Source organism: Callionymus lyra, chromosome 16 (genome assembly GCF_982586985.1).
Source record: "Callionymus lyra chromosome 16, fCalLyr1.hap1.1, whole genome shotgun sequence".
Taxonomy (NCBI): domain Eukaryota; kingdom Metazoa; phylum Chordata; class Actinopteri; order Syngnathiformes; family Callionymidae; genus Callionymus; species Callionymus lyra.
This window is the reverse complement of record NC_141833.1, coordinates 2,823,887-2,842,942: the sequence shown is the minus strand read 5'-3', so window position 1 is coordinate 2,842,942 and position 19,056 is coordinate 2,823,887. Positions and strand designations below refer to the sequence as shown.

At 40.2% G+C, this 19,056-nt stretch overlaps 4 protein-coding genes across 6 annotated transcripts; 1 reads left to right on the top strand and 3 right to left on the bottom strand.

The window, feature by feature from the left end:
* Window positions 1–652: 652 nt before the first annotated feature.
* fitm1l (fat storage inducing transmembrane protein 1, like) lies at window positions 653–3,084 on the top strand. 2 transcript variants are annotated; one of them, XM_087811191.1, is made up of 3 exons: window positions 653–750; window positions 811–1,420; window positions 2,196–3,084. In XM_087811191.1, the coding sequence occupies exons 2-3, from the start codon at window positions 1,242–1,244 to the stop codon at window positions 2,830–2,832; spliced, it is 816 nt and encodes a 271-aa protein (XP_087667317.1). In that variant the 5' UTR covers window positions 653–750; window positions 811–1,241; the 3' UTR covers window positions 2,833–3,084. The 2 variants fall into 2 exon arrangements, with proteins under 2 accessions (XP_087667317.1, XP_087667316.1); XM_087811190.1 differs by having other exon boundaries at window positions 721–1,420.
* Window positions 3,085–3,177: 93 nt separating this feature from the next.
* On the bottom strand, window positions 3,178–8,053 carry trnau1apb (tRNA selenocysteine 1 associated protein 1b). 2 transcript variants are annotated; one of them, XM_087811187.1, is made up of 9 exons: window positions 7,849–8,053; window positions 7,460–7,557; window positions 6,453–6,555; window positions 5,835–5,887; window positions 5,573–5,701; window positions 5,114–5,230; window positions 4,772–5,051; window positions 4,273–4,318; window positions 3,178–3,969 (listed from the first exon to the last, which is right to left on the bottom strand). In XM_087811187.1, the coding sequence occupies exons 1-9, from the start codon at window positions 8,032–8,034 to the stop codon at window positions 3,833–3,835; spliced, it is 1,149 nt and encodes a 382-aa protein (XP_087667313.1). In that variant the 5' UTR covers window positions 8,035–8,053; the 3' UTR covers window positions 3,178–3,832. The 2 variants fall into 2 exon arrangements, with proteins under 2 accessions (XP_087667313.1, XP_087667314.1); XM_087811188.1 differs by having other exon boundaries at window positions 6,453–6,552.
* Window positions 8,054–9,612: 1,559 nt separating this feature from the next.
* On the bottom strand, window positions 9,613–16,107 carry bpnt2 (3'(2'), 5'-bisphosphate nucleotidase 2). Its single transcript, XM_087811637.1, has 8 exons — window positions 15,676–16,107; window positions 14,138–14,207; window positions 13,910–14,056; window positions 12,226–12,385; window positions 12,064–12,159; window positions 11,821–11,982; window positions 11,625–11,759; window positions 9,613–10,821 (listed from the first exon to the last, which is right to left on the bottom strand). Exons 1-8 carry the CDS (start codon window positions 15,792–15,794, stop codon window positions 10,679–10,681), a joined length of 1,032 nt encoding a protein of 343 aa, XP_087667763.1. The 5' UTR covers window positions 15,795–16,107; the 3' UTR covers window positions 9,613–10,678.
* A 619-nt stretch (window positions 16,108–16,726) lies between these two features.
* On the bottom strand, window positions 16,727–18,298 carry LOC148063228 (uncharacterized). The gene has a single exon (XM_087811351.1). It carries the CDS (start codon window positions 18,290–18,292, stop codon window positions 16,859–16,861), a length of 1,434 nt encoding a protein of 477 aa, XP_087667477.1. The 5' UTR covers window positions 18,293–18,298; the 3' UTR covers window positions 16,727–16,858.
* Between the last annotated feature and the right edge of the window lie 758 nt (window positions 18,299–19,056).

The following is a 19,056-nucleotide window of genomic DNA, read 5'->3' as shown; positions in this document are numbered from 1 at the left end:
GATGTAGCAAAAACGTTGTTCTAGTTTTTTTTGCTTTATTTTTGCTACGAAAATGACCGGAGATCCACATGTTAAATATTTGAGTGCTGAATAATTTCTTTCATTAGGATCTTTGCACTTTACTTTATTGTGATATTTATAATTATTTGTTATAATGTCTATCACAGGGGTGTTGTGCCGTACTGCATCATTTAGGGGGGTTTATTGTTAGTAATTTTAAGCTTAATAAAGATGTGTTATTCAGATAAATGTATTTATTGATCAATTCATCTTGTTTCATCGTCGTATGCAGGCCTGGCCGACAGGGAAGATGATTCTATCAGATGTGGTGTTGGTTATACTATACATTGACTCGTATAGCATGACCAGGAAAATAAAAAGCAAATACTGAATTGCAATATTGCTTTAAAAAAAAAATTAATTTTAAAAAAAGGAAATTCAGATTATCTTTACCAAATTCTTTGGCCCTAGTCTTGAGAGAGGGTCATCATGGAAAGCGCTGGTGATCGACACTATATAAAAGCGTCTGTCAATGTGTCCTCTATTGATTGACAAGGACGGCTGGAGCAGCTGAGTCTCAGCTTAGATGCAGCACAAAGGTTACGACTATAAATACACACACAGACACACACATCGTGACAAGAGTCATTACATACAATCAAACATATTAGCAGACTCTCTTAATTCAGGTGGACCTGCAGCCCTGGTCTTCTCTGTGCCCCAGCTCTGCTGTTGGGGGGGGCAGTGAAGGTCAGTCCTTAATGTTGGTCTCTGAACCCGTCGATCAAACTTGACACTTGGACATCTCAGTAGGAGCAATGTGACACCAGTGCCGTTGGAGGTGTGCCGGGGCGAGAGCGTTTTCTTGGGATGTCGGCAGCTGGACCTGGAGGGGACTGAGGAGGAACTCTGTGCTGGACCAGGAGGTTCTGCCGTGAAGAACTGCTGCACGACATACATCAGTGCCAGACCTTCTCTGGTGGTGGAATTCTACATTTGGGTTTTTCCCCGACTCATCATATTTGGACCATGTGAAATGCGAGAAGGCGGCTGTCACCTCATGACTGTTGGACAGCACATGCATACTCCATAGACAACAGCTTCACCAGAACCAGCAGCTTTGGACCCGCCTGGACCACCGATCAGAGTGCAAGGTCACCAGATATTTTCCTCTCCACCTGCGTTCTTGACTGTCGTTCCTGCAGAAGTTCCTCCACGAGAGAAACCGTCAGGGTGACAACATGATACTGAACACGGTCCTGGTGGTCCTGACAGACCTGGCCGCCAAATTCTTGGGTAACGCCATGTTCCGACAGCACTTTCACCTTTTCCTGTCATCGGTGGTGATGTTCGGTCCAGCACTGAGCTTCTGGGTCTCTCAGCACAGTGTGTTTGCCAGGAGGAGCCACTTCCTGTACAGGTGAGATGATCCCAACACCTTCATGGTGTCATCACAAGGTCATGACAGTGTCAATCGAGCCGTTACCACGGATCCTGTGATGTCCATTAATCAACTGCTGTTGTCTTAACAATGATGGGAAGTTTCATTAAAGGGCAACTAGTGTCAAACTCTAACTCTCCTGACTCACTCACATGTTTCAAATGTTGAAGTCTTCCTCTCCAAGATGCAGTAAGTTCCTCATCATGACCATGTTTTGTACGTATTACTTTATAAAGTTCTCTCCCGTCTGAAATCTCAGTGAACGAGAGGTTACGAGAGTGGAGTCCATAATGGTGTAATAATGATCTTTAATCCTCCTCCAGCCGGCTGTAATCACGCCCCCTTTGTTTATACAATGAGTCCCTTGGAGGTGGAGACCTTCATCACAAACCTTGATGCGTGACCAATCACAGCCGAGTGGGCGTGGTTATGATGAAAAAGATTTTAATCTCCAGATAGTGTTTTCAGTGGGCGGGGCTTAAGCACATTTTCTAATGTAAATATTTAAATCAAAAGAGAGTTTTGTACGTTCAGACACATCCTGATGAGTACAATAGAGTCAAAGATATATTTAAACTCAGTTTAGGTAGTAAGTCTATTAGCTTAACCCCCCATATACGGTGAAGAGTGCCATCTACTGGGCTCTAAAATAATGACAATGCCTCATGAAGCTTCACCAGCCAGTTTGTATGTAATAACCAAACAAGATGTATTTTAGAGTAACATAAAATGCTCCTTTGATGTTTTCTACCAGGATGTTCCTGCGCTCCGGTTGGGGCTGGACCTTCATCTTTGTGGGTTCCTTCGTCTTTCTCTTGTCGTTTTCCATCCGCCGCTCGCTCTCCCTCTCCATCCGTCATCTCTCCAGACTCATGCTTGCCGGGGCGCTCTGGGTGGGTTTCTGCAAACTCCTGGACATTCTTGAAAACGCCACTGGAAGCTGCTACGAACCTCTGACCTCCAGCGTGGACCTCAGCAACGGTGAACCTCTCCTGGTGCTGCGGGAAGGGGAGAGCAAACTGGAGTGTCTGAGAGCCGGGATGTTGTGGAGAGGCTATGAAGTGTCCGAGGACGTCTTCCTGCTCTGCCTCTGCTGTCTGCTGCTGACGGAGGAGACAGCAGTGTTTGGACCATATCTCAGCCTGGGTGGTTTCTCGGACGCCCCGCTGAGGATCCTCTTCCTCTTCTGTGTTCTGCTGCTCAATCTTTGGCTCTTCCTGCTGCTGTGTCTTCTAGCCTACTTCCCTCAGTTCCCCACGCAGCTGATAGGAGGCGCTCTCGGTTGTTTGAGCTGGAGGGTTCTGTATCAGGGCTGGTATCGTCTGGGACCGAGCTGGTTCTGTCCCGGAAGACCTGGACTAGGATTGCTTAATGCCAAGGCTGATGGATGAAGGACTGAACCACTCCGAGATTAACTGAGTCATCACTCTTGGATCTCCTCACATCAGAGCGTTTGACATAAACTTCCAGGACCATGTTAGAACACCTTCATGTTGATAAAACATGCATTACTAAATAAACTTAAACTCCAAAAAACTCTAAAGGAAAAACTCTTTCCAAACTAGTCAGACTTGTTTAATAAAGGTATTTGGGAACTTAAAGAAAATGAAAACCATTTTGTCTGCTGGAAAATGTGCGAAAAGATTCATCGAGAGCAGTTTGAGTCGTTTCATAGGAACAAAACAGTTGATCTACAGTTAGCAGGATCAATGAAATAAACAGGTGGTCACACACAATGAAACACAAATAAATTGAATTTATTTAACAATAAACAATAAAGTTCATCAAAGTGACTCCATGGTATATGTAAGCAAATGATCTTTAGTTAGTGACGAGCTGATGAAGCTTCATGAAGCATCATCATCATCATCAGAGTCCACCAGATGAACTCAGAGAAACTATTTTAATGACACCCATCCCATTGTTCTTGAGCGAAGCGCACCATTAATGAGCTTTAAAAAAATGATGACACCGTTTCATGAAGCTTCATCAGCACATCTGTAGTCGTCCGGTTATGCTAAAGGTATCTTCGTGGCTCAAGTCCAAACAGCATCACAGACTCTTCGTACCATAAAAACAGTGTAAATGCTGCAGAACTTATTTGATGAGTCTTAAACAAAAAGAACACACTTCGAAACACATTATTTTAGTTGCAAAGGTTTGAATGTGAATGACAATTTTAAATAAAATTTCTCATATAAAAATGACAAAAACAAAGATCTCCAGGGAAAAGTTCATCCAGTTGGTCTCGATCAAAGACTTTTTTGAGTTTGTATATGAAAAAACTCAAATAAAATTAAAAATCCAAATAAAATCCTCGGGTAGAAAGTGATGCAGCCGTGTCTACACGTCAGTGTCAAGAGTTTGTCACACCAGATCTGGCTGGATTGATCAGGATGGTGATGGGATCAGAGAGTCCACAGAGTCCAGGTGATCCCAGTGACAATCCATGAGAGCATCGAAAAGCTCTTCACCGCGTTGAATTAAGTCTTTGTTCCACTGGTCCACATCACAGTCTGTGACGGGATCTGTAGAAGGACATGAGAACTCAATCACATGTATTCCTAACCAAGTATATCGTACTAGTACATTTACATTGAAATGTAACTTCCTGTAAGCAAGGTTAATAAATAATGTAACTTTAATAATATTATTATTGCTATTTAATCCCCATCTTTTGCTGAATGTATAACCAAAGAATGAAGGTGATCATCAACGTTAACTGAAGAGATTCTAATTATCGTTTCATTTTTTAATGAAAAATAAAATTACCTTAAACAGAAAATAGTTCACGTTGAAATAGAAATATTTTGAAAATCGGATCAACTTACCTTCTGTAATTTCCTCTTCAGCTGCTTCAGTTTCTCCTTGAGTTTGCTGGAAAACAAACCATTATTAAAAACACCTTCATGAATATGATTAGTCACAGATATTCTATAGTTTTAAGTTTAATAATAATTTTTGTACTCCCTTTAAGATGTTCACTGTGTATATGAGATTAAGAACTTGTGTTCAGTAGTAATGGGCGGATGAAGCTTCATGAAGCATCATTTTTGGAGACCACTAGATGGCACTCTTTGCTTTATAATCTTTGAGCGACTATTTTTAACGAAACCCATTCTTTTCAAACAAAGAGCGCCATCTACTGAGCTTGGAAAGTGATAACATGGTTTCATGAAGCTAAATCAGACCATTACTAGGCATCAGCAGCCCAAAAATCAAATTTAAAAAAGACAAACAAAGGTGGTTCGTATCCATCATGTGTGTAAAGATGGTTATTTTCAAAGAGTGTGTGTGACAAGGGACCACGTGTAAAGGAGAGTCACCAACCTCAGCTGCGACAGGAGCGTCAGAAGGTGGTATCTCTGCTGGAGGTGGAAGCATGTGACCTGGTGGTGGATATCCATAGTAGTTGTAGCCACTGTTGTATCCACTGCCGTACGCATTATTATAAGCACCGCTGTAGCCTCCATACTGGTCGTAACCCCCCCACTGAGGGTAGTAACTGGCTTGTCCGGCCATCTGAGCGCCATAGTACCCAGGCGGGGTCTGGCTGTAGCCGCCGTTGTAACTCGGTACCTGGCTTCCCTGGTAGCCACTCATCTTTTGACTGAAAGTAAAAGGTCAGTTCAAACACGGAACACTTTACCTGCTGCTCATGTGGGGCCAAACCTCTTCGCCACGGCGACACTGAGTCTGAGCGGTTTCCCTCCGAGCTTAGAACCCTGACATTCCTCTATGGCCTTCTTCTGCTCGTCCTCATCCCCAAACTTGACAAACCCATAGCCCCTGTAAGCAAACCAAAGTCAGGCTCCGCCCTCCGACATACAACACCATAGTTGGTATTTGATTGACCACTTATGAGACACAGAATATAATGAGTAATATTATGGTAGAACTGAAACTTGTTGTTTTACTTTTAACATGAGGTAGCATCACTTGAATTGTGAGTTGCTCTTGCTTAGCCTATATGGGGAAAACAATAGTTTTAGCAAAGGATGGCAAGGAAAACATTTCGGCAGCCCTCTGTCCAAACATGAGGAAGGAGGTCCACTGTACTGCTACGACAATATGCATTCACAATTTGAGAAAATTTGAGGAAAAGGCTCGGCAGAATAGGCTCATAATTACCTGGAATATCCATATTGATCCGTCACTACTTTGGCACCCTTGCAGGAGGGGTACTTCTTAAATACTTGATGTAGCTGGAAGTCATCTATTTCTGAGGACAAGTCGCCCACAAACACAGAGAACTCAGGCCTGACGGGAGAAACACATGGTTACCATCAAGAGCAGCCACTCAAAATGTCAATGGAACATCGCCCTGGCGGGTCGCTCCAGACATGCATCTTGGAAGCAAATTTAAGAGGGTTGTCCACGTTCGAGTACTCACCCGGCTTCGAGCCGCTTCCCACTGGCAGCAAAATTAAGCTTGAACTTTCGTGGCTGTACCGTGGGAGAAGAAAAATCACACTTTTAATTAACTTGACCCACTGAAGGTGTGTAGTATTTCACTAATATTGCTGGAAATAAAGAAGAGTTAATACACTTATTTTACATACCTCCTCCAACCAGACCAGCCTTAAGCCCATTCCTCAGTTAGTTCCTACCAGAGACTCTATTCATCAGCTTCAAACAAAGTACATACACGTACAAGCGGCCATCTTTAGCAGGCGTGAACAGAGGAGCCCGGTTGATTGGCCAACAGTATCTCGCAGTAAGTGACTAAAGCTCACATACGTTAAAACAGACTGAACATTCATTTGACAAAGCTTGTCTTTCACATCAATGACAACTGAATAATTAAATGAAAAGTACATTAAATTTAGAGAATGTATTCAAGGATGAAAACAAGGGCCATGCAAAAATGGGCTCTTCGTCCACAGTAAAACAATTATTGACACAAAAGAGAAGATAACAGGAAACACACTTTACATTACATTTAAGTAACATAACAAGCCAAAGCACATAAGTTTTGTATAAAAGTTTGTAAGAATGCTTAAATACTGACCGGGTTGGACGCAGGCACCAGTTTTCCGTTGAGTCTTTGAACGCACCGGTCAACACTATCTTCATCTGAAAACTCCACAAAGCAATACCCTGCTGAATTGCTGCTGTGAGGGGAAGACAAGGACGTACTTGTAAATGTAGCAACGGTGGGAAAGTCAAGTCATGTAGATCTTCCTTTTTAAGCCTAGAGTTCTGCTCACAAACACTCTTAAATTAGCTTTCCTCAGTGAGAAACTAATAAAAACTTTTTTTTCATTGTCAACTTCCACTATTGTACATGACTTTGTTGTTTCCAACAGTTAAATTGAGCAACATACACACTGTCATAACAAAAAAACGTGCTACACGCAATCTAATAATCAAAAGCGAGACATTGGAGACGGCAGCGTAAAGAACTTACTTTATGCATAAAGACGATTAAAGATTTTAGGGTAATAAAAGCAGATGGCCTGTACTTAATGACCTGGTAGACAGGGTATGTTTTTTAACTGGCTGTTTTACTGTTTTGTTAAAGTTATAATTTAAAGAATTTTAAATGTTTAATCCCTATCTTTCTGTGTAAAATATATCCTTCTACAACACCGGTGGAATATAGACAGGTGCGGCTTATACAGTTTTTATTTGTTCAGGCTTTTCCTTGATTTTCTGGAACTCCTGTTGTGTTATCAGTTTTATCTTGATCTTAAAAGTATATACTTTATTGAGTATTGTTTTGATTGTTTAAGCACTTTGTGACCCTGGTCTGGAAAAGCGCTATACAAATAAAAATTACTTACTTACTTACAATATGCATGAATAATGTTTGAAGATATAACCTGATCAGACCTCAGCGGTTATATGTGACACTATATTCTATCTTTACATTAACAACCTTTGATCAAACGTAAACAAAAACAATGGGAAAACCCAAACATCTATTGTAGACGTGCCATAAGAATAAAGACTTGTTGGTAATATTTCAAACTGCGTCATGTTCTCTGAGAATAGTAGTGTATACGTGTAGCTTACCCTGTTATTTTGTGTGTGATGATTTTGACTCCGAGCGGAGACTCTCCCATCCCAGTGAAAGCCTGTTTGATGAAGTTCTCATCCATGTATGGGTCCAACTAGACAGACATGGACACGTGAGTTTGAGAAACATCTGATGCATCATTTACCAAAATACATTTAAACCACCATTACTGCTTAAACAACATCATACGATCTATAACGTGTAAACAGTCATTCTCAACAAATGGGAAAGTGTGTCGTTTTTGCATATATACATATATATATATATATATGGTCGTGTCAAAAAGATATCAACTACGAAACTCTGACGACACAACACCATAAATAGTCAAATGGAGTTAGCCGTTAGCTAAAAGCCAAGCTAGCCGAGAAGAACTCAAACGTACGTCACCCATCCAAAGGCAGGTTTGTCTGTTGAACATGTTGTTCTTTGGGTCGTACACGCACGTTTCAAACAACCCAACCGGGATTTCATTAATGGGGTTAAAATAAAATAAAAGGTAAAAAAAAAAACGTAGGTAGTTTACGCGACACAAAGTGTACGATGCGATCCAGCCGCACGATTGGCGCATGTGCAGGAGCGTCGTCAGCGTAGTGACGTCACTACCGCTACTCATGAGGGACAAACGACACTGAAGCACTAAAGCTTACGATATAGATCTGTAAGATCTTAGACAGTTTAATATAAATATAGATATTAACCAATGATTTTGTTTGAAAAGAGGGGCATAAATCAACTTTTGATTCATTTTTAAACGAAATGGTCTTTTTTTTAGGTATATCTTTTTTTGTTTTTTGAGATAATCATGAAAAAATATCAATGGAAAGCGATTTTAAATTGAAGATCGCGAAAGAACTACAAAGTCACCCATTTGAAGCCACTATTTTTGTGGTCTTTTCTGGTCGAAGCTTAAATATGTTTGTTCAATAACACGTTCAATCATAGTTCTTTGATAATAATGTAGGTATTATTTACCAGGAAAGTGCACCTTGTTTCACTGGACATCTACTAATACTACGTATTAGTATGTATTCACAAAGGTTATGTTGTATTTTTAGCAGACATGTACATGAATACAGTTTTACAACTACATTTTTTGCAGGATTCAATAAACAACTAATTCTAAAAGTTTTATTGAAACATATTTAAGAGGTTCTTCTAACTTCTGAACCAGTAAACAACCACTCTAGCCGGTCTGACCAGATCCAAAGTATTACTGATCCAAGTACAACATTAAGTATCATCCTTAAGTGAGTTGTTAATAACATGATACTGCAAGCTAAGGTACAACTAAGTTGTGGGCAGAATGAGTTTTTTTTGGGGTATAATTTGCCTTTAAGAGTCTCTTAATGACTTCATAAATAACAGAATATGTCAGAATTTGTAATAAAAAAACAAGTTGTCATGCAAAAATTGTATTTGATGGGTCTTAATGAAACAAAATAGCTCAATGAAGTTTACCAAGATAAATGATATGTAGAGGTTGCATATCCCACACTCTGAATGTTGACGTTTTAGTGACACACACACATTAATCCCTCCATAAAAACTGTCCTTGCAGACGGTAAAGCTGCTCATTCTTTTGGTATCTTAAACCTCTGGGCTGACTTGCAGAAACTGCAGGTTATGATGGCGTCTTCACCCATTGGATCGACAGCAGGTATGAATCTGAAAAACGACGACAGAGATAACATTTTTAAGTCGTAATTGTGTAGAATTTCAAGAGAAAGAAATCCACATTTTGCAGCCTGTTTGATTCTGTATATTCTATTTTAATGATCTAACCATCGTTCAAAGCCCATCAAATTCAATAATACGATAAATGTATTGTTGCTTATCCACTGTAAGATAAGTTGTAAGTACTGATTAGCCGATGACGCTTCATGAAACAGTGATGTCATTTACACAGTTCAATACCTAGTTAGAACACTCTTGGCTGAAAAATAGGTTGTGGTTTTATAAAATAATTGCCCAAAGTCAAAGATTATACAGCATAGAGTGACATCTAGTGGTAGAAAAATCTCCACAAAGCTTCATCAGCCCACCACTAGTTTCAATGGAGCAGAGAACATTGATGACTAAAATGTCAAAACATACTCAAGGTCCGAGAAGAAGGATGCTATTTAGAAAAAGAAACTCACAGCCAGAGTAAATATTACTGAAACATGTTATTACCATTACCAAACAACAATAGAACCAATAAAACGTATCATATAGCAGTGAGTGTAAACGTCTGTGAAGTGTAAACTGTGACAACATGCCACTCAGAAACAAATCATATCTCCCAAAAAAACTAACCGGAAACTAGTTTACCAGAAGTATCATTCACCAATGCAGCTGATGAAGCCTCATGAAGTATTGCTCTCATTTTCAGAGCCCACGAGATGTTCTTCTTTGAGATGTATCCTTTGGTCTCACCATCTACTAAGCACAGAAAATGTTTCATGAAGCTTCATCAACACAACACCAGTAGCTGCAGCTAAACAAACAGAAGCACTAGATTGATATTTTTGTACGTGGTTAAGGAACCAAAACATTTGAAGGTTAGTTCACATTGTTGTCCCCCGGCAAATAAACAAATCATTTATTTGCCATTTCACGGTTTGTATTGTCCTTCATTAAAACACGTCTATCGTGACCAGATGCAGGGAAAAGAACTTTCAAGCAGAACAAAAACGCAGCTTCGACAGCTGAACATCTAATCTGCTCCATATTGATTCTACTATAAGCTTCAGCTTCTACTTTTTAATAGGCGGAGACAGATAGTAGTCTCAATTGACTTGTTTTGAAAGTCTAACATAGGAAAGGGAACCTGACAAAAGAGCACACCTATATTGTCGTCAGCTCTTACATTAAAATTATTTGTTCTTAGCTGGTAAAAAGATTCTCAAGTTCTTAATGATTCTAGACACACTGATGATGGACCTGTGGCCATGAAACTTCACTTGGTTGATCGAGACAACAACGAAAAAGACATCATTGGCCTGAAAGTCTTGTGCTTGGTTGAATGTTTCACATTAGAATCATGCACAATATGTAGAAGAAGGCAGGAACAGTCTTGCAGCGTCAAGTGTCTTATGCTCCACAGTGTTCCGAATCCATGAGCCTGCCAGTGATAGAGACGTCTAGTCAGTCGACCAGGACTCGCTTGTTTTCATCCAGAAGCATCTTTGCACTCTTCCACGCAAAAGTCCAAGTTCCTGCAGGTTTTTCTTTTACTGCTTCTCAGGGTCCCAGGTTGGGAGTCTTTCCAGTACAGCTTTATGATCGACGCCCACCGTTGCCAAAAGACCTCCTTTGTTGAGTGGCTCTCCACTGTAGTCGATATCTTCTCCTTTAAGAGTTGTCATACGACCACCTGCAATATAAAAATAAGATCGTTTACATAAAAAGATTCTACACTAGAACAACAGTGTTAAGAGCACCTTAAAACAGCAATACATAAACATTAAAATATTGCTTCTGGCTCCAACTGCAAGGTCAACAAATACTGGAAATAAAATTGTTCACAAAACAATATGAAGGCTTATGTGTCAGTTTCTAGTTTTATCTTCCTGGTAAGTTCAAAAAGGCTTTAAGTACTTCATGTAAAAACATAACCTTTGGTGCAGGTTGTCCAGACAAAGTTACGTAGTGAAGAGCTTCATTAAAATTATAGCCAGAGAGAGTTCTACTATACAAGTCATGATGATTCAAAAGAAAATTACATCATTACATCATTCTTTACATTTATTATGAAAAAGGAAAATTTAAGGACGACTAATGCTTTTCAAGTGTGTCTTAAATAGATCATGGACGTCTATTGTACTCATAAATATGGGTTTTTATTGAAATATTTACATTATAAAATGTTCTTAAGCCCCGCCCACTGAAAATGCTTTGTTTTCTCGAGGTAAAATCTTGTTTACCACAAACCACACCCCCTCAGCTGTGATTGGTCATCTAGGTTTGTCACTCTAAGTCATCAATCCTGAGAATTTCTCTGTGAGATGAATAACGTATCTATCTATCTATCGATCTATCTCCAAGGTACTCATTGCATAAATAAAAGCATAATTAAACTATTTTGACTATTAAACGCTTGCACTACAAAGAAAAAGCAGATGAGAGGATTGAAGACATTCATGTTACTGGTGTAAAAGAAGTGAGCATGGATCCTACCCAAGGCATTTAAAAGAGCTGCTCCCGCACATATGTCCCACTTCTTAATAAAGGTTATGTGAACGTAAATGTCCGCCTGGTCAATGGTTTCCGAATCTGTGGAGGGCATCTTCAAAAGGGAGAGAACCTTGTATCCTGAGAGACAAAATCCGTCAAAAAATAGAGACTTTGAAATCCATCCACGTCCTCTACTCACCTGCTCCACCAGCTGGTACGATTGTCGTGCTGTTGCCGAAGGCGTCTTGGATGTAGGTCTTCACTTTTCCCGAGTGAGAACGAGACACGATCACCTTAGGAGGGTTGATGCTGTATGCAGGACGTTGTTCCATGTTAGTTCCACCGTCCACCAGTGCCCAAGCTGCAAGAGAGAAATTATAATCATGTACTTAATATCAACTCCTTCTAGGGCTTCAGTAAGAAATCTTGTCTTTCTACCCACCAGTAAATCCAGTGAATGGCTGGTGGATGACACCGATCAAGGGTTTACCATGAACAGCGACACACACCATTGTCGTCACATATTTCACCAGGTTCTCTGAGGAGATGCATTTTAATGCACAAGTGTCAACACATACTTATCCAAGTGCTCTAAAACACACACCTGTGTACTCTTGAGTCGCATCTAATGGATCGATCCACACAGTGACGCTTTCAGCAGGAACTTCCTTTCTGCCGTCAACCTTGTCCAGGATATCAGCTGGAATGTCTCTGCTCCATGCTGCTGCCTTGTCGACCGTGTTGTCGTGTTCCTCACTGTTTACCTGTCAACACACAACCCCAAATCCCCTCTTGGAATTAGCAACAAATTGAACCAAATATCTATCGTTTTGTTCATCTGGTCCATCTAGACCAGGGGTCCCCAAACTTTTTCCTGTGAGGGCCACATAACTTTTACCTTCTCCGATTAGTAACAGAAAAAGTATGACGATCGCAGGGGTGCCTAAACGTAAACATTTATTGTTTTCCAGAAAGCAGCACATAAACAAATATTAATAACCCTTCCCGGGATCTTCACAGGAAAAAAAATAAATAAATAAATAATTACACTATTTAATAAATAAGTTACACTATAAAAAAGGCCATGGAACGTTAACTTTCTGCTTCTAATCTTAACAGGTAGAGTTCAGCTTCGTTGTCAGAGCAGACTCTACGATACGCATCACGATGTGTGATGATACGATATATTGTGATATATTGTGATACTGTAGGAACAACAATATATGTTTTTCTTTTAAAGAAACAACACTTTTTCTGACTTTGACAACAAAGAACTGAGAAAACACTTTCTCAAAATGTGAAAGTGTTTGTAGCAGCACTTGTTTCTCAAAATAGTAACAAAAAAAAAATATGAACTGTGATCAACACAATTAAAATATAAGCAATAAAATAACTTGGAATTAAAATAGTTATTTCAAAGGTTAAATATATATATATAATTCAAAGTTTTTATTTTTATTTAATTTAATCATTTGATCTGTGATCAGCAAGATTTAAAAGTAAGTTAGTAAAGTGTTTAACAGTGTAATGACTAAACTTAATTTGTTAGAAGTATTTTTGTGTCATCATTGATCCTCCTGAAGTTTGTAAAGTCAGCAGAGGGTCTAGTGATGTCACACAAACAGAACTCAGCACTGTCAGCCTTTTTTAAATGACTATTAAACGCTCTATTTATTGGATCGAGGCAGATTCCAAGTCAACATTTACACTAACAAGAATGTTTGTTATTTTTGACTCTAAAGTTTCTCTCGTCTCTACAGAACAGCAAAGTAAACGCTTTTATTTTTTTCCGTCTTTCTTGTTTCTCCGATCTGCTCATATTCTTTCTCGTGATGCTTCTTCAGATGTTTAATAAAGTTAGTGCTGTTGTCACTTGCCAGCTGGCCTGCGGGCCGTAGTTATGGGGACCACTGATCTAGACTGTTACAGGGTACTTTAAAAAACAAAGACAGCTGGACTTATGGTTATTTTTGCTTATTACAGCATTTTTCCACGTCGTTGTTGTAGTCAGTTAAATCTATTCATATTATTGTGTTAATGCATACTTTATTTTAACATTTCAATAATAAATTAGACGATTTGCTACCTTCCTTGTGACCAATGACTTGAAGATGAATCTCTTAAAGAAAATATTTTCAACATATCTTTCAACACTGTCACCGACAATCTCTGCAGAGCCATCACTGACACGCTAAAGACATGTTTAAAAAAAAAAGGAAAAAAGAATGACTATAAATAATGAGTTAGTGACATATACTTAAATAAACGATAAGACGTCATCCATTTACCAGAACATCAGGAAAGGTGTTCCTCAAGAGGTTAAACATCTTTCTATGGGACTGCAGGTCCCCCATGGTCAGCAGCTCACTCGCACCCTCTTTAGTCTTGCCCTTTGATTTCTCCATCAAGCTATTTTCATCTCGCACCTTTTTCACCTGGTTAGAAGAAAGAAAAATAACATTTCTCTGTAAATACTCATCTACACACAACCCTTGTGTGTATGTTAAATATCTCACCTCTATTCCCCCAAGAACTGCAGCTTCCACTGAGACGGCCAGCAGCTCCCTCAGGTTCACACTTTTTTGCCTGTGAGAAACAGCAGCAGAAACTTGATTAAAACACCTTCATGAATTGAGCCGACATACCCGAGCCACCGATGATAGACTTAAAACTCTTACGTCTGCCTGCTCTTCATTCACACGTCTGTTTTTAACACAATCAACCCTGAAACAGAAACTCCAAATATTGAACTGAACGTTTTCCTCTGTAACTGGGCACCTGACTCGCTGACAACATGACCACAAACTATCAACATCTTCCCCTCCTACATTAGCAGTGGATGTTAATGTAGTTAACCCTGCTGACATACGACTGCCAAAAAACTTGAGATGTCATATAGTGAAGTTTACCGATGAAATAGCAGAGGTGGGAGGCATCTACAACCGTGAAAACATGACTGGGAAACATTATTATTGCTGAAGATTTCCATGTTGCTGCCCCTGCGACCTGACCTGGGATGAGCGGTAGAAAACAAATGGATGGACAATGCAGTTTGACGACTTTATCAAAGAGCACTTTGAAAAGCACAAATCAAAATAATGTGTGTATAAAAATGTTCAAATGGATTGTAAGTAAGTAAGTCATTTTATTTGTATAGAGCTTTTCTAGACCAGGGTCACAAAGCGCTTAAACAATCAAAACAATATTCAATAAAGTATATACTTTAAAGGGCAAGATAAAACTGAGAACACAACAGGAGTTCCAGAAAATAAAGGAAAAGCCTGAACAAATAGAAACGTCTTGAGATTTTTCTTGAAGGAGTCAGTAGACTCCATCAAGCGCAAAGAGAGAGGAAGATCGTTCCAAAGCTTAGGAGCAACAGCCTGGAAGGATTTCTCTCCTCTGGTCCTGAAGTGTGTTCAGGAACCATCAGTAGATTCTGATCCACAGACCTCAGAGCCCGAGCTGGGGTGTAAGGCTGGATCAAATCAGTGATGTAAGGAGGAGTCTGACCATGAATAGATCTGAAAGTAAGAACCAGAATATCAAAGTTGATCCTGAAATAAACTGGAAGCCAGTGAAGAGTTTTAAGGATCGGAGAAATGTGAGTTCATCTACTTGAGCGGGTCAGAATTCTCGCAATTGTATAATAGATAAGACATTATTAATTCACATGAACTTGAGGTGAACAGACAAGTGTATCGCTGTCTCTTGTCAACAATGACTCCTTTATTTCTCCCTTGTAACGTCTCATCAAACCAGATATTAGAGTTGGAATGAGATGTAAATAGGAAACTGAGAAGTTCTTAGGCTAATAGCATGAATGTATCAAGCGTTGCGTTCAGGAACACCCACTTGTTGTATAAACAGCTCCAATTTCACTGTAAGACAATGTATTCTGTTACCACAACATACCATCATTAAATGTTTACTGCACAATATTTTCATAAAGAAACAGATTAAAAACTTCCCTTCGATACTGTTGTAAACATTGATATCATTAATATGATATGTCAAGCAGGTGATAAAGAGGCTCAGGTGTGCACCATCTCACCTGAAAGCAGACAGGCGGTTGGAGATCACTCCGGCGTACAGGTGGTAGATGACACCGAGACCCAGGAGGCAGAAGACGGCCACACCGAGCGGCGACAGACGGATACCCATCGGAGCCATGCTCGCTCAACACGATAAAAACCCGGCGGGTGAAGGTTTGTTGGCGGATCGTTGACGTGGCTCTCCAGGACCTTGAGATTACCTGTGTTTGTTTTGAGTCGACACGAAGATTTTCTCGTCTGTTCGGGTTCTGTCGGGTTATATCGTGGAAGTATGAGACGAGCAAACAGTTGCTCTGAAATATAACACCTAAACTAAACCCTTCGTGTGGTTTTAAAGTCACATTACACGTCAGCGCCGGTGGGTCGAGACCCAGTTTGATTCAAGCAGAACAATATTTCTCTGTTCTCTCATCTTTCCTCTACGTAGCCAGAGGTCGACGTCAGCCCGTCTACTTCCGGGTCACTTGAGGAAATAAATACCACGAATTATTTCTGCCAGAACACGACCACTACGTCGTAGTCAATAGTACATATCATTTATTTATTTATAAGAGACAACAATAACAGTAGTCGTTAGTTTATTTTAATTTGGCATACTTTGAACAATAAACAGATATTTTGAACCAAAGGACATAATAACCAGTGACAATACATCTAGCTTCATAGAGACGTTTTTTTTTTACAGATTTATTCACAGAAATAAATACTAAAAGTAATTATTTTGGATGAATATTGGAATATATTACATTAATTGCGGTAAAATACAATGTTATTAGTGGGATTATTTATTTAAAAGGCTTTTGGATGATTTTAGTTGCATTGCCAGGTGCTATTTACACAGAAGTCTATCTATTGTCAACAAATTAAATACAAATCTTAAATAAAAAAAACACTGGAAGATTTTCCTACGTTTTATTATAGACATCAAATTGATTAAAATGTAAAAATGAGTACAGATGTTTTTTTTCATAAAGGAACAAACACACAATTAGTCTGAACATTGAACATTCACTTTTTCATTTGCAAAATATCATGTACATTTATCTTAATCCTTTTTTTTCTGCAATTGAAACTGTAGAAACATTCCCTTCAACCCGATGGTCATCTGGAGATCTGGTGACTTCAACAGCTCAAGTATTTCTATTTTAATCTGATTTTTGGACTGGTCGGTCCGGAGAGACTTTAGAGCTCCTGCTGGTTCAAGGCCATCGCTGCAGCGGGCTCGAATTGGGACGTCTTATTTTTTCCAACACGGGTGAAAAACTTAGTCACCCTGCCTAAGAGGGAAGATTTCATCGTTACATGAGCCTTGAAGGCTTCAATGACAACGTCGTCTGCGACCTGTGTCTTCATGGCTTTGAGGAGCTCCTTGGCAGAACCAAATCTCCCACACAGATCCTTGAAGAGCGCCTTGTTGCATCTCTCCACACTGGACGCGGTGGAGCTAACGGCAATATCGCTGTGATGGATCTCACATGCGAGAGCTTTGTCCCGCAGGTTATTAACAATGGTGTTGAAATCTGGTTGGGAGAGAATGGTCTGCGCCCTTTTCTGGGTGTGCAGGACCAGACCCGCGAGCAGAAGGATGAAGAGCTCGCGCTTCTTGACGTCATCCGTGACGGACGGGAGATTTGAGCTGCGTTGAGAGGACTCGCTGTTTTCGTTACTCTGGAAACTTTCGACGCTGCTGTTGTCGTCCGTGTCGTAATAAAGAGACCCGTCGTCTTTGTGGTCCGTGTTTTCGGAGGAGCTGCTGCTGGGGTAGTCGTCGTTCAGGGGCGTTCTGTAGCTCTCGCTTGAGAAGCCGTTCACTTCCCTGCTTTGTAAACGCTTGAAGTCCTCGCTGTCCATCAAAATCTCCATGGCTTTCTCGTTCCCGGCGATGTAGGTCACGTCAAAGTTCCCCAACTTTACATCATAGCTTTGCACCTTTAAATCTTCCACCATCTTCTCCTTTAAGTCGGAGCAGAAGGACAGTTTGTCCATGTCTCTCAACTCTTGGTCGCACATGCACTCGCACTTCTTTCTACGCAGGCATTTTATAATTTTGAATGCATATCCGATCATGCACACAAGGGTTGTGTATTTGATGCAGTTGCAATCGAATTTCAGCGGGTAGCTGATTTTTGAGTTTTTATGGGTAAATTCCGTTTTTATGATGAGATTGATCCGCGAGTTGACCTTGTCTGTGATCTCCCTGGAGACCAGCTGGATGAAGACGTTAAGGCTCTCACAGGGAATGATTTCGGACATGCCCAGGCTCCTGGAGAAACTGCGCGGCAGCACGTTTTCCAATTTTGTGCTCACATCCTGTTCGTCTACGCCGAATATGCACTTCTCTGGGTCGACCGAGGCGAACACGCGAGGGCCTTTCCTGTGCCAGTGCGAGGTGACGGGTTTGATGGCCTCCAGGATCCTGGTGGACGTTAAAATAACGATGTGATGACAAGCATCGACCATCAGGGTGAGGCACGCCTCACTCGTGGGTCTCGTTTCCAGCTCGTTCAGATGGTTTCTAACCAGGCTCTTCACATATGCTGATATTCTCACATCCTCAACGTTCAGAGGCGGGACCTTGACCAGAGCCAGGACTTGAAGTTTCGGAGATTCCTCCATGCTGTTAGCAAATAACTTCTATTCCGTCGCTACACTTTCTGATGACAGATAGTTTGTCACCTGGAGGTACATGCAGGTACTTTATAGTTTGTGGCGGATAGAAGGGAATTGTACTATGTGATGTAATTATGAGATCAAAGGAAACCAAATGACTACCAAGGATTTAAAGTTTAAGGATCTTATATCTACTCAAGATATCGCATGGTTGCTTTTCACAAGTTGTTTAAGGTGCGTACTGCAGATATCGATCTGACACAAGCAACATTTGAGACCCTACTTAAGAATCAGAATCAGAAATCTTTATTGCCATTATTAGTGGAGAACTAATCTCCTGGTCCAAAAAAAACCCCTAAAAAACTGGTCCACTATTTTTCTTTGGTCAATTGTGCAACATCAAATGTAATGCTTCCTCGTGTTTAAAGCAGCGCTACAGGAGATTAAACGGATCCCTCCACTGTTAAAACAGTGTAAAGGCATTGTCAAAACAAGATAAAAGTTGTGACAGTTTTCTCTTCCCGTTTCTTTAGAACGTACTTCAGCCATGACAGAAATTAATAGAACAAAATGTTTCCTGGCACACTACCCTAGAGCATTTTGTTGGTCACATACTAACAAAGTTGAATTATGAAGAGTAAATATAAGAGTTCTACTCAACCAGTAATTGAAGCAAATCCCCATAGAAAGTGTGGAAACTGAAATGTGTCTAAACCTTTCACTGTTGACACTAAATTCAATTGAAGAAATTGTCAAGTCCATTCATACCT

Coding starts and splice junctions, on each gene's coding strand:
- fitm1l (XM_087811191.1), top strand. CDS start 1,242: ATGATACTGAACACGGTCCTGGTGGTCCTGACAGACCTGGCCGCCAAA. Junction 1,421..2,195: donor AGGAGCCACTTCCTGTACAG/GTGAGATGATCC, acceptor GTTTTCTACCAG/GATGTTCCTGCGCTCCGGTT.
- trnau1apb (XM_087811187.1), bottom strand. CDS start 8,034: ATGCGCCAATCGTGCGGCTGGATCGCATCGTACACTTTGTGTCGCGTA. Junction 5,052..5,113: donor AGTGTCGCCGTGGCGAAGAG/GTTTGGCCCCAC, acceptor TTTTACTTTCAG/TCAAAAGATGAGTGGCTACC. Junction 4,319..4,771: donor ACGCTCCTGTCGCAGCTGAG/GTTGGTGACTCT, acceptor TTTGTTTTCCAG/CAAACTCAAGGAGAAACTGA.
- bpnt2 (XM_087811637.1), bottom strand. CDS start 15,794: ATGGCTCCGATGGGTATCCGTCTGTCGCCGCTCGGTGTGGCCGTCTTC. Junction 14,057..14,137: donor CAGTTCTTGGGGGAATAGAG/GTGAGATATTTA, acceptor TCTTCTAACCAG/GTGAAAAAGGTGCGAGATGA. Junction 12,160..12,225: donor TGCGACTCAAGAGTACACAG/GTGTGTGTTTTA, acceptor GCATCTCCTCAG/AGAACCTGGTGAAATATGTG.
- LOC148063228 (XM_087811351.1), bottom strand. CDS start 18,292: ATGGAGGAATCTCCGAAACTTCAAGTCCTGGCTCTGGTCAAGGTCCCG.